This window comes from Salvia splendens, chromosome 11 (genome assembly GCF_004379255.2).
Source record: "Salvia splendens isolate huo1 chromosome 11, SspV2, whole genome shotgun sequence".
Taxonomy (NCBI): domain Eukaryota; kingdom Viridiplantae; phylum Streptophyta; class Magnoliopsida; order Lamiales; family Lamiaceae; genus Salvia; species Salvia splendens.
The window spans coordinates 29,258,386-29,272,788 of record NC_056042.1 but is presented as its reverse complement, the minus strand read 5'-3'; the positions used below and the strand labels follow the sequence as shown (position 1 = coordinate 29,272,788).

Genomic DNA, 14,403 nt, shown 5'->3' with positions numbered 1-14,403 from the left:
GATGAAAATCCTATAGACGATGGTAATCCTCTCCATATATTCTTAATCCCAATTCAGGCACACAACATGCTCGACGAAATTCCTCAAACAAAAAACTAGACTTAAAACAAACTTAAAATGAAAACAGGGAAATTCCTCAAACGAAAAAATAGACATAAAACAAACTTAAAATGAAAACAGTGAAAACCCAATAATATATATGGACTCATACTCCTATATGCTGCCGCTAGCAATGACGAATACAAGTTGAAAACCAATTTGTATTTTACCCTCAATCCCTCATAATAAATGTTAGATACTCCAGTATACTACTACAAAACTGTACAAGTCGATGATGCATACTGCTCTAATGAAAAATTGCTAATAAGATAAATTAGAATGCATAATTATTAATTAATGGGCTCCCATGTTCCCAGAATTGAAATTCCGAATCTGATTTGATCCGCCGCCTCTGTTTTTAATTTGTAGGTGGAGTCTCATCCTCACTTTCCCTTTCCCTTTGACTTTAAAAATGGCACCCTCTAATAATTGGGAAAACTAACATACAACACCAATGATGTAATGGCCTACGCATTTCCCACTAGCTTCATGCATCTACTATAAATAGTCCTGTGTTTTTTCACAAACAAAACATAAACATAAACAAAAACAAAGCTAAGAGATCAAATCAGAGTTATGGCAGCTGAAAATACTGATGTTATTCCTTTGCTCACCCCATACAAAATGGGAGAATTCGCCCTCTCCCACAGGTTTCATTCCTTCATTAATTACTTTTTTTTTGTGTCAGTGTGTGTGTTTCTCATTATTTGGGTGGTGTTGTGTCGACAAACAGGATAGTATTAGCACCCTTAACCCGGGATCGGTCATACAACAACGTTCCACAGCCACATGCCGCCGTGTACTACTCTCAGCGAGCAACCAAAGGCGGCCTCCTTATCACTGAAGCAACCGGTGTATCGGACACTGCTCAAGGGTACCCATACATTTCTTTTAATACTACTCATTTTGACTTTATATAGTAGTTAGTTATGATTGAATTGCTGTTCAGATTTATTTGAAATTTCTGTCAATTTTTATATATGCAGGTACCCTGACACACCTGGAATTTGGACAAAGGAGCATGTGGAGGCATGGAAACCTATAGTGGATGCAGTTCATCAAAAGGGTGGTGTTTTCTTCGTGCAGTTGTGGCACGTTGGTCGTGTCTCTACGAATGGTATCCCGATCTAAAATTTATAGCTTGCACATAGTATTGTTTCCATTTGATCAGTACCTTTTTGAGTAACTTGCATATTGATGAGTTAACTAATAGAGTAATATCCCATTAATTTTAATAGAGTAAGAAATGCATAACACTGTATCGGTTATATAGTGGCATTCCTTGTTACTTGTTTTGTTGTGGCTAAACCTAGCAAGTTCAGATTGATGACAATTAAATGTGGATTGTGCAGATTACCAGCCAGGTGGGCAAGCTCCACTCTCATCGACAGACAAAGGACTGACCCCTGGCCTATATGGAGTAGACTGGTCTCCTCCTAGACCACTAGCCACAGATGAAATTCGTGGTATTGTCAATGATTTCAGATTGGCTGCACGCAATGCTATTGAAGCAGGTTGGTGTCATCCCCTGCCTATCATGCTCTTGAAATGAAATACATACATAAACACTTGGATTGACATGATTTCCAGTCGGGGCATATCGTTTTCTTTGATGGAAAACATATATTTTCGACATTTTCCCACTCTTTCACATGTCTATAAGTTGGATAGTTTTCCTTGAGAGAAAATTTCCAGGCGGCCCTTTTTTCATTTGAATTTATCACAATATTATTACGGAATTGACGAATTGTTGATGTGATAAGATTTTCCTATTTTCTCCATCCTAAAGAATAGTATGCGATAAAATATCATCTTTTATATCCCTTGTCTTTCGTGAGATACATTTTGCAGCCAAAGAGAACGACCCTCATATTTATTGATCCACAACTTGTGTAGGATTCGACGGAGTCGAGATACATGGTGCCAACGGCTACGTGATCGAGCAGTTCATGAAGGATCAAGTCAACGACAGGACGGACGAATATGGAGGAAGCCTAGAGAACAGGTGCCGCTTTGCTCTAGAAGTGGCGGAAGCCGTGATCGACGAGATAGGAGCGAAAAGAGTTGGGATGAGACTGTCTCCGTATTCAGATTTCAACGAGGCAGGGGACTCTGACCCAGATGGGCTTGGCCTCTACATGGCCAATGCACTGAGCAAGCGGGACCTTGTGTACCTCCACGTGATCGAGCCACGAGCTGTTGGTTCAACGGTTATTGAAGGGTGCGCTGAGGATCAGCTCCTCCCCATGAGGAAGGCATTTAAAAATACCTTCATCGCTGCTGGCGGCTTCAACAGGACTACGGGGAGCACAGCTGTGGCTGGAGATGGCGCGGATTTGGTAGCGTTCGGGCGCCTGTTCTTGGCCAATCCGGATTTGCCAATGAGGTATAGCTTGGATGCTCCTCTCAACAAGTACGACAGGAACACATTCTACACTTGTGATCCTATTGTTGGATATACTGACTATCCGTTTCTTCAACAAGCATAGCCTGCCTGCTTCTTTTTAGCACTGATCAATAAAGGATTATTTGGGAAAATATGTTACGCATGTGTTGTACTTTTCCAAATGGATTTCGATATTTATATGCTACAAATTACTTTACTGAGTTTGTAAACCATTTCTCTACGGAAATTACTTTACTGAGTTCTGTATTGCATTACATATGTTACAAACAACATGACTTTTATTAAGTCGAATCAGGAGTTGTACTGGGATGAGTCATATTAGGATTTTGCCATGTTCATAAAAAAACACTCTCAATGTGATGGTATTTTAATAAGAAATTATTTTGTGAATTGTCTCTGGCTTGGCATAATCTAGTTTAAACTAATTAGGTAACTAATTCTTGTGCTCTTTATTGTTTTTCGTAATTTGTGTGTTTATTTTTTAACAACAATATCTAGAGCTCTTAGTTCGAAGTGAGAAATTTACTACGATGAGCGATGGAAATATTTCGATCAAGAAGTTTGATGGATAAAGTTTTGGTTTTTGAAAATAAAGATTGATGATTGCCTATATGGTGAAGATCTAACCAGCCCTTAGAAGGTTGGGCAAATGCCCCTCCTCATTTCTTCTTTACTTTATATGTTTATTATAAATTTTGAAATATATGTATCAAATTGCTCTAAATGCCCATGCTCAAATATATAAAAAAATTTGTATGCATAATTTTCATATCGTGGTTTAAAACTTTAAATGTAACTAATCTCATTACCAAAATTTGATAGAAATTGAAAGTTAAGACATAGACTAAATCACTAAAAGATTGTTAATTTGGTGTACAGAATTATAATTTAATAAAAAAAAGTAACAATTTACAGTCTATTATGATCCTATATCTAATGTCATGTGTGTGCCAGGCAGTCACAATTATGTGACATTAGCGACACAATTTCATATAGTATTTTTTTGTTCGGCCAGAAACAGGCTTTTGTTTGCAAAGATAGAATTAAAATTTTGAGGTGATGTACAAACAAAGAATTTGCTGAAAATTGGATGATTTAATATAAATAATTCCAAATTACTTTGTAAATGGGTAGAGTAAGAGTAATAATCACTTCATAATCAGGGCAATGAACCCTAATTAAATTCCAAAACAAAACAAATATATTATCAGAATCTATTAATTAAATTTCAAAAGTTGCTAAATTTACTAACATCATATTTAGATATTATCAGAAAATACTGGGGCGTTTTAGCCATTTTATACACTACAACTGACTCTAAATTACTTCCAAAAACCGAAGGCAGGAAAACATTTGATAATTTCAGTAGATTTGATTTGATTTGATTTGATTTGTTTTGTTTTTGACCTGAGAAATGGGTCGGAGAGCCGATGACGAGTACGATTACTTGTTCAAAGTAGTATTAATCGGCGATTCAGGCGTCGGCAAATCGAACTTGCTGTCCCGATTCACGCGCAACGAGTTTTGTTTGGAATCTAAATCAACGATTGGAGTCGAATTCGCTACCCGCACTCTTCAGGTTTTCAAAATTCAATTATTTTTCTATTCTTAGAATGTAATTAGTTCTAATTTCGGATTTTAGGGGAGAAAGAAACTGCGTTCTTGAGGGCTCGTGTCAGTTGATAGCTGAATTGAGTGAATTTTCGTCTTTTTGAATCGAATTCTTTATTTTTGTTTGGGGGTTTTTCGACCTGTAGATCTATCTATTTGTACAAGGTTTGATCTGTTTGTGTATTGTTTATTCATAACTTGATGTGGCGATTGTGCGGTGTTGTTGGGAATAATTATGGGTTTAAATGTTTGTGTGAAGTTATGATCTTATTGAAAATGGTAATCAAAAGTGTGTTCCATATAACAAATTCCATGCTTTGTCTGGATTATAAGATATAAGGGAGGGTGTGGAAAATGAGTCTGTAAGTTCTCGTGATTTTCGACATTGTCGACAGATTGAAGGGCCTTTATATTTTTGTTATGTGATCTTTGTAATTATTCATAAGGTATGTTAAAGGAAATAGAACAATTGCTTAAAGACTGATGAGTGTGAGTAGAAGAATGACATTGTCGACAGATTGAAGGGCCTTTATATTTTTGTTATGTGATCTTTGTAATTATTCATAAGGTCTGTTAAAGGAAATAGAACAATTGCTTAAAGATTGATGAGTGTGAGGAGAAGAATGTCAATTTCCTCACACTAACTAGCTAGACCTGCAATTAATTGAATCATATTCTTTCTGAACTCTCGTCGCATGACCATGTTTGTGCATACATGATTTTGGGAGGAGAGATATAGCCACATCCTTCTGCATATGATGAATCTTGTGCCATTACTCTAATTGACAAATATCACATGGTGTAAAATATAGAATCCAGGTTTTGGTTCGGTTTTATGGCATAAGAGATGTAGACATGTTACTTTTTTTGGCTGCATAGCAGTATTCTGCCTTGGGTGAAACAAACAAAATGGAGGAGGATGTTCCTCTATGGTGTTGTCAATTTATAAAATGCTACGACATGCATGCGGTAATTATAGAGGGCATCAATTTGATAATCATGTTGTGTCTGTTCCTCACTGTTGTTTTGGTTGACTATCAGATTGCATAGAAAAGTTAGCAAAAGATGTTTATGAATTGTATGAACTGTAGCTAACATTAAGGCACACACTTATCTTATTGAATAATCAAGGCTATCTTGCTGTATATTCAAGAATAAAACAGTCCCTACACAAAGTCTGGTAGTTGGGCACTCCAGTTCCTCAACTTGTTTTGAACTTTGATGCATGATATGCATCAAAATTAATGCTGAGATGTTAGATGTAAAAGTTATTTTAACTTGAGAGAGAACGCAGGACTTTTGACAAACAATAAGTATGAAACTCAGCTCTTTCAAGGTGTTATCAGTTTCAAAATATTACATTGAATTTTGGTTCTGTGTAGAGCTGTTGTTTACTGAATTTTAGTTGGTTTCTGTCTGCTTATCACATCAAATTCAGTGAGACCAGAAAGTAAGAATTCATTTAGCATCGAATTTACAGGTTGAGGGAAGAACAGTGAAGGCTCAGATATGGGACACAGCTGGGCAAGAGAGATACAGAGCTATAACCAGTGCGTATTATCGTGGTGCTCTAGGTGCTCTTCTTGTGTATGATGTCACAAAACCTACCACATTTGAGAACGTAAGTCGTTGGTTGAAGGAGCTGAGGGACCATGCAGACTCCAACATTGTTATTATGCTCATAGGAAATAAGACTGATCTCAAGCATCTCAGAGCTGTTGCGACAGAGGATGCTCAAAGTTTTGCCGAAAAAGAGGGGCTCTCATTCATCGAGACCTCTGCTCTGGAGGCCACTAATGTGGAGAAGGCCTTCCAGACCATCCTTTCAGAAATATACCGTATAATCAGCAAGAAACCGCTATCTTCAGAGGAGCCTGCAGCAAATATCAAAGAGGGAAAGACTCTTGTTGTTGGTCCACAAGACACCGACGTGAAGAAGACCTGCTGCTCGACGTCCTGATTTATCGTCTTCTCTGTTTTGGCATTTGTCGATTTCTGTTGTGATTTTGATTGTTTTTTATATTTCTCCATTGAACACCTTGCAGATATATTTGAGGCTTTCTTAAGAAATGTCAGTGGATGATTATTTTGTTTCTTTTGAAATTGTTATTATATTTATTAGTAGTATTTCTTTATTCCGAGAGGCGTTATGTTTAGTTTAAAACTTCAAATGAACCCAAGTCTTTTAACTGATGTAGCCATGACTTTTTCTTCTTTGAACTGAGTAAGAAGTGATCTCTATGCATTCCTTCTCTTAGGATTTAGTATGTTCTCTAGTGCTTCAAAATGTTGTTGAGAGTTATATTTAACGATAGATCTGTTTATACCCACATGAAAACAATATGTGAAATTTAGACATTTAATGACGGATAATAGGAAGTGAGCTACTTGTCTTTTTTCTTGTGTTTTCATCATTTCCTTCTATAGTGAATATAGATAGTATGCTTATTTATGTTTTGAACTAGTAGTATAATATTTTTGTTATCATTTCTATTCTGAGTTGCTTCTATATTGGTACTATGCTCGCCGTTTCCATGGCATGAGCATTTCTACCACATAAAAAAATGATTTGCAGTTGTGCACACAAACTAGGTGAAGAAAATAAACAAACAAAAGAGTTAGGATATAGTAACGGTCTGCAGTTGAGTTTCAAGTAGCTGAAAGGACAATTCGAACGGTTATCTGTCATCAGTTTTTTACAGTCTTACAGTAAACAAATATTACACTTTAACCGCAGCAGTTGCTCTTCTGCTCAATTGGCTCTCCCTTGATCCGGACTGTATTCGCTGATGACTTTGCTGTTGGCTGGTTACCCATCCTGTAATTACTTGTATGTTAGGCAAGCAATGAACAAATTGCAAAAAGATAACATCGGCATCGCAATGGAATAGGCGGGGGGGTTTTATGTTCAAATTGCGGCTGACACAAGACCAGTGTAAAAAACAACCATCGCCACCAACCCCAAAAGAAACAACTTCAAATACTTCACCCATCACAAAAACACTTTTGTTTCATGCATAAAGTCGGTTAATAAATTAAGAACCCCAAAGACCCTCAAGTTCGAAAAGTACAAGTCTATTGAATTAAAAAGTTACGTTAAGCAATCTAAAAGCATATAATAATGTCATATACTTGCAGTGAAGAGCTAGATCAAGAATAATTCTATTTATCAATAGTTAGAAGCTTTACTTTTTCTTAATCTCCGCAGCCATAGTCAAGAAAGCCTGCTCCACATTAATTGAATCTTTTGCACTTGTCTCAAGGAAAGGAATCCCTAGCTCATCTGCAAATGCCTGTAAGTCGTCCGTCCAATCCAGGGCAAGTTAATACATGAAATACTAAGAAAGATCTACAAATCACATAAATTCAAAAGAGATTAACTAGCCTTTGCTATAATCAATATTGACGTGCTCATTTCTAATTTGTTGAAAGCTGATGTGATAATTGATATAGTTAACATAAAATAATCACCTTTGCGGTTTGTGTGTCCACAACTTTGTTCTCAACCAAATCACATTTGTTACCCACCAAAAGCTTGCAAACACTGTCATTTGCATATCTATCGATTTCGTTAAGCCACTGCTTGACATTGTTGAAGCTCTCCATCTCGGTAACATCATACACAATCTATTACAATTCAGACATGAGGCATTATTTGAGTAGCAAAATCAGAATTCAATATAAACTAAGTAGGTCAGTCATCTCACAGGAATAAATAATAGAACTACAGATGGCTCAAATTTGTAAAGTCCCAACTGATGGGAAAAATAAGCAAGCTAGAAGAGTCCGTATCAAGTCTGATAATAGACTGGATATAAACTGAAGTCAGTCAGTCACAAACGGTAATGTGGAGATTAATAATAACATTCAAGAATACAGTGGGATAGCAGAATATTAACAGAACAAGTGAACACAATAGACCATCACTCAATTATCAGAACAAGTGAACACAATAGACCATCACTCAAAGTAAAGGATTGAGTCAGAAATAATAGGAGCAATGAGTCCTGGAAGGTAGTCAGAAACCATATTGGGCCAAGAATAGGAAGAAAATAAATGCAGAATGCACCAGCAGTGTGGAAAAACAAAGTTATATTCAATATACCTGACTACTCAGCACATTCCATTCATACAATATAACTTTGAAGGAATCATGACTGCATACAATGACTAAACACAAAATACACAAATAATTATATCAAGATCTTTCTTACAATGATCCCATGAGCTCCTCGATAATAACTGCTGGTGATAGTCCGGAACCGTTCCTGTCCAGCAGTGTCCCACTGGATAAACATAAATAAAGAAAAAATATCATAGTGAGTCAAAAAATTGAGCTTATATGGGGTATCTACACAATGTATAAGAACTTTCAAACTAAATTGCTTAGCATTCACCTTTTTCAAGAAACCTAGTATATAATCATACAGGAAACAAGATATTAGAAGCGAGCCCCAAGGCCTCCTTCTCCAATAGATACATTATTAGTATTATTTTCAAACAATATTACACCAAAACCAACTATGTATAATAAATCATCTTAATAGATTATCATATCCAGGTTGACCAATAGAGTAGGCGCCATCACTACCACTTTCATCTATGGTCTATCTAGTAATTTTCAGGAAACAGTACACATTCAGCATAGCTCACTGCTTATGTATTTATATGCATCATCTTATGAAAAATGGCATATTTATTGCATTCTTTCAAGAGAACCCACCAATAAAACATTCAAAACCAAACATTTTCTCTTTTAAACCTATTGAACCTTATGCAAACTCACATGACTAAACAAAATATCATTCTAAAAGAAGAAGAAAAAAACAGAATGCTAAAAATAGTGGCTATAATATGTAAAAGGATAGTTTCCAATAGAAACATAACCAATAAACACCCAAGTTTCTTATAAATGGAGGATGAAAAAGTATCAAGCCAGACACATTTCTGCTTAGTCATTTAGGATAATCTTAGATGCATAAAACACAAAAAGAACATGGAGTAGCCAAAATGAGCTGAACAGAATAAAATTTCATCAATGAGAGAAATCACAAGCATTGACAATTGTACATGTTATTTAACTCACAATCTGAAGCTTGATTGTCTTCCCATCCTGCTCCACCGTCCTTATTTTCTACAAAATTAACAACAACGTAATCACGCGAAACCCCAAATTAAGTAGTAGTTCATGGCAACAACAATCAAGAAAGTTAATCAAATAGGAAGTGAACTTACAAAGTCAACTCCAATGGTGCTGATGTAACTGTCCACATACGAATCATCCTAAAAATCAACCAACAAAACTCATTTCCATAAGCAAACAGATCTCATGGGGAAAAAACACGCATTTCATAACAAGACACAGAAAGCCCCTATAAACATGGTCTAATAATTTTCCAACATAAAATTAAAAATAAAAACCCCAAAAAATCATCAAAACAAACACCAGTTACTGATCTTTCTCTACAAATTAGCAATTAATACACACAATATTACACAAATCAAACAAGCAAATAAAGTCAGCATACCGCGAATCTGAGAAGAAGACAAGACTTGCCGACAGAGGAGTCACCGATTAAGAGAAGCTTGAACAAGTAATCGCTGCATAAAATGGGAGGAAAGGCAATTTTAAGAAGAAAAATACCGAAAACTAACAAGAAACAAAATTTAGGGCGGTCTTACTATTCGTTACTCATGATTTCTTGAGAGAATACGAAAAGTGTTGAGCTTTCTTAGCTTTGAGTGTTTGGTCAGAAGAAGTATTTGAGAGAAGGACTCGCTAGTTTGGTTGTAATAAAGGAAACACTTATTATTCATTAATGCGTGATTTTATACTTTATTTTCTACCACTTTATTATACTCCTATAATACTATATGTTCTCAAATTTATCCTTTACTTTATGATGCATCGTTTGTAGAAAATGCAATCTGATTGGATTAAGGACCACCGAATATATAAATAAGGTTTGTATTGTATACAACACGTAATAAAATTTGAAAATATGGTCTCAATTCGTGACACATATTCATACAGAGAGAGAAATAATAAAATGTTGGAATACCAAAGTCCGAATCTTACTTGGTGAATTTGCTGAATATTTAGTACTATATTCCAAAATTTTAATCTAGTGTGAGACTAGGGGTGTCGAAACAGGTACTACGGGTATCCGAACCCGATTTTGCGGGTATCCGAACCCGAAAAGCTCAATATTTTACTACTCATTCCTGACCCATATGATTATACGGGTATCCGGAACCCACAGTTGCGGGTACCCAAACCAGCTGACATCATTTGAGTTAATATATGTGTGTCACTACTATGTGTAAGTATATAATATATGTGTGTATAACAATTCATCGTTACAATTGTATATAAATAGTATTTTCTTCGTCCGCCATTAGAAGTCCTGATTTACCATTTTAGTATGTCCGTAATTAGGAGTCCCGATTCACTTTTACTATAAATGGTAGGTAGACTCTCAATTATAATAACTCATTCCACTCACATTTTATTATAAAACTAATACTCTCTTCATCCCACATTAGGAGTCACTTTGACTTTTCTGCACTCGTTTTATGAAAATAATAATAAATAGTTAAAATGGATAAATGGTAAAGTAAGAGAGAAAATAATGTAGAGAAGTTTTCTGATGGCGGATATTATATATGTGGGAGTCTACATAGTACATGTACATGTGCTATCCATATAATATTATAATATATGATAAAAAAAAGTAGAAATGAAGTTTATCGGGCATTAAATATTTGAACCTAATTAATTGAAATAAAAAAAATTGCAAAACCTTAATCCTAAAAATATCGGGTATACCCATATGGGTATCGGGTACACTCATACCCAAAAAACTTTAAAACCTACTATCCGATCCCACCCCGTTTTTTGCTATCATCAGCTAGCGGGTACCCTGTACCCGCTGGGTATCGGGTCGGGATGGTAACTACCCGTTACCCGCCACCCATTTCGTCACTCCTATGTGAGATTGTGAGTTGTGTGACAGATTATATGTTGAAATCTTGTCCAAGTTTGACTGGATCGTAAAAATAACAAATGATTTAATTTTTGTGAAATTAAATAATCTATCTAGATGATTCTTTTATATATATAGGGGAGCGTTATTCTCCTATTCATCCCTTAGATCATTTATTCTTCTTAATATGAGCCGTTAGATCTCATTCATCAACGGTCCAAATGATTTGCATTATTACACTATAATGGTGCATTATTAGTCGGTGTGCATTATTCAACTGAAAATCTGCATTATTACACTATAATGGTGCATTATTAGTTGATGAGCATTATTCAAAGGAAAATCTGCATTATTAAATGACACGTGACACTAATCTAACCGTCGGATGACAAAATCGTGGGGCTGAGAACAAGAAGGAAAAAGGAGAAAATATGCAAAAAGGAAATGAATACATCCCTATATATATATATAGGATTGTGATCAAGATAGAACCATTCTTAAACGTAGAACCATTCTTAAACGTAGAACAAATGCCAAACGGAGGTCGTTAGATCTTTTAATCCAATGGTGTTGATTTGCACAACAACTTCCCATTACAACCAAAACTATTATTAATGGGTGAATGCAGATAAGTGAAAAAATAAAGCATGCATGGACTCTTCTTCGTTTCATTCATTCTTCCATCAACATGTGAGTTTTTTCACATGTTGAGTCCGGAATGTCGTGAAAACATAGTCTAATATGTATGGTTTTTAATCTTGACCGTCATTTTTTCCTCTTCCAATGAATAAAATATGTAGAGTTCTAGGTTCTACACTTAAGAATGGTTCTATCTTTAACGCAACCCTATATATATATATATATATATATATATATATATATATATATATATATATATTCTTGATAAATCAATTTTCGGTGATGGAGAAATAGTGAATTATAGATTGTCACTTAAATTTGAAAGAATAAGATGGAATAGTGATTAGTGTTGTCAAGCCCACACGTGCTACCGCCGCTAGCCTCGCCTTGTGCCGGGTGTCGGGCGTCGTGCACCATATACTCTAGTCTTGGCAATTGGTGTTTGGATGTTCTTTGGGCATGGTCGTTGGTATTGGTCTCAGACCAACTTAATTCTTTTAAACCAACGGTGGAGGCTTGCCCGGGACATCTCCCTTCCTTCCCATGTGGGGAGACGTCTCTTGTCGGTTTCCCATGTGACCAATATAAATCCAGATGCATCGAGAACTTTCTTGGCATGATGTCCAGATTCATTAGTCCGTCAAACTCCATGAGAGACCTTTGTAACTCCCAGTCGTTATCCATCAATCATGAAGGCGACATTGATTCTCGTAGGCTCCTTCTACAGTGGCTTGACCTATAAATAAAGAGTTGTACTAATTCATTCTACAGAAAGACACCAAGTCTCTACATAGTATATACACTCTCCATGTCTTTGTGCATCCTCACAGTCATTGTCTCCTCCATTTCGTCGAAGTTTGTTTCATCTGCGGTGCTGCAAAATTTTATCTTTGGGGACAACACGTCTACACCAAGAGCACTACTAGAGTGTATCTTATCTTGCAGAAAGAGGTCTTCCTCTACTCGGTTGAATGCTACGGTTCTATTATTTTATTAATTCAATTTGGCAATTCCATTTTTTTGTAATACATCTTCGTTTTCCTTTGGATTGTATTACATCCGACAGTTTATTTTTGTACCCAATCATTTTATACAAAATTATACCTACGACAAAGTAAAATAATATTAAAAATAGTATTACGCCTGAGAGTTTATTTTAAAACTTGTCAACAAACCTTATTTTTTTAGCCATTGGCTATTTGCTCATCATAAATTTGTAGAAATATAAAATTTTCATTAAAAATGATAAAACTATCATTTAATCTCTCATACTACCTCCGTAAAAAAAAATTGACAAAGTTGTAAATAACATGTGTTAATGCGCAATTGGTAAAATAATTTTGTAATTAGAATTGGTCTAATTTTAATGGATGGTCCCAAATGATAAAATCAGTAGTATTATTTTATAACTTAGTCTTCATGTCATTCTAGGAAACTCTTTTCATGTCTCTTGCAACCCTTGTAATCAAAATCAATTCGATAAGCATAAATACAATAAGAAAAGTCACGTCTGTATTCGTCTCAACAAAATTCATCAAATAAGAACTAAAATCTTACAAATTTTCAAACTCACTCTCTATTTTCAAATCTTTCCTAAATATATAAAATTGGATCTCAATAACCACCAAATAAATATTTGAAAAAAAAAGTGTAAAAGGTGGTAGGCTTAATTATATTTTCGTTGTCAGAAAAAAATAAGTCATGCATATGGTGAACTTCGAATTGGCCTCATTAAATCAATTATCAAATTACTTAGAAATAGTAAATCAATTAATTCGATAAACGCATCAACTAAAAATATACTATTGAAAATATAAAATTTGATGAACAAAACTTTTTGATCTTACTTGCTTTCATCACTCATCGCGCTCATCGTCTTTCCACACCGACGGCCAACACACCACAAAGTCCCTGTGAATCAACATATCTGAAGTGATGTTCAAACTTAAATGGTAAAATATAAAGACACGGTGTTATTTGCTGAGGTAAATGGTTCATTTGTAAATGCTTTGTTCAATTTTTTTACTACCCACTCAATGGAATCATCAACAAGTTGGATAAACACTATGCAAAAAATTTGTACAATTATAAGGACTTTACCAACCCATTGGTTAATCGACCAATGGAAAGGGTAAAAAAACTAACCACTATCGACCCGAACTCTTATTTGGTTACTTCACTATCGAGGATCTTTTATAAAAACTTTATTACTATATTTTTTTACTACCCCACTCGGTAGAATCATCAACATGTTGGATAAACACTGCAATATAAAAGGACGAGGATAATTTGTAAACGCTTTATTCAGTCTTTTTACTACCCCATTTAGTGGAATCATCAACATGTTGGATAAACACTATGCTATAGAAAATAGGGAATCATCAACATGTTGGATAACACTATGCAATAGAAAAATATGTTGGATAAACACTGCAATAGAAAAAGATGAGGATATTTAGTAAACACTTTATTCAATTTTTTGTACTACCCCACTCGGTGGAATCGTGCAATAGAAAAAAGAGTTAACTACGCAAATTGTCCATGAACTACGCGCTTCGCAAGCAAACGGTTCCTGAATTTTAAAAATATCATGGGTCGTCTCTAAAGTAAGGTGTAATCATATTCATGATACTTTTTCACTATTCATCACAATTTTGTGGA

General features: G+C 35.2%; 3 protein-coding genes across 3 annotated transcripts; 2 read left to right on the top strand and 1 right to left on the bottom strand.

Moving 5' to 3' along the window:
- Positions 1–580: 580 nt before the first annotated feature.
- LOC121755317 (12-oxophytodienoate reductase 1-like) lies at positions 581–2,715 on the top strand. The gene is made up of 5 exons (XM_042150630.1): positions 581–749; positions 833–973; positions 1,086–1,216; positions 1,452–1,613; positions 1,996–2,715. The coding sequence occupies exons 1-5, from the start codon at positions 676–678 to the stop codon at positions 2,586–2,588; spliced, it is 1,101 nt and encodes a 366-aa protein (XP_042006564.1). The 5' UTR covers positions 581–675; the 3' UTR covers positions 2,589–2,715.
- A 1,090-nt stretch (positions 2,716–3,805) lies between these two features.
- On the top strand, positions 3,806–6,252 carry LOC121755340 (ras-related protein RABA2a). Its single transcript, XM_042150663.1, has 2 exons — positions 3,806–4,085; positions 5,598–6,252. Exons 1-2 carry the CDS (start codon positions 3,921–3,923, stop codon positions 6,075–6,077), a joined length of 645 nt encoding a protein of 214 aa, XP_042006597.1. The 5' UTR covers positions 3,806–3,920; the 3' UTR covers positions 6,078–6,252.
- A 467-nt stretch (positions 6,253–6,719) lies between these two features.
- LOC121755342 (ras-related protein RABD1-like) lies at positions 6,720–9,958 on the bottom strand. The gene is made up of 8 exons (XM_042150664.1): positions 9,800–9,958; positions 9,646–9,718; positions 9,353–9,400; positions 9,204–9,251; positions 8,332–8,403; positions 7,589–7,744; positions 7,307–7,410; positions 6,720–6,935 (listed from the first exon to the last, which is right to left on the bottom strand). The coding sequence occupies exons 1-8, from the start codon at positions 9,811–9,813 to the stop codon at positions 6,845–6,847; spliced, it is 606 nt and encodes a 201-aa protein (XP_042006598.1). The 5' UTR covers positions 9,814–9,958; the 3' UTR covers positions 6,720–6,844.
- Between the last annotated feature and the right edge of the window lie 4,445 nt (positions 9,959–14,403).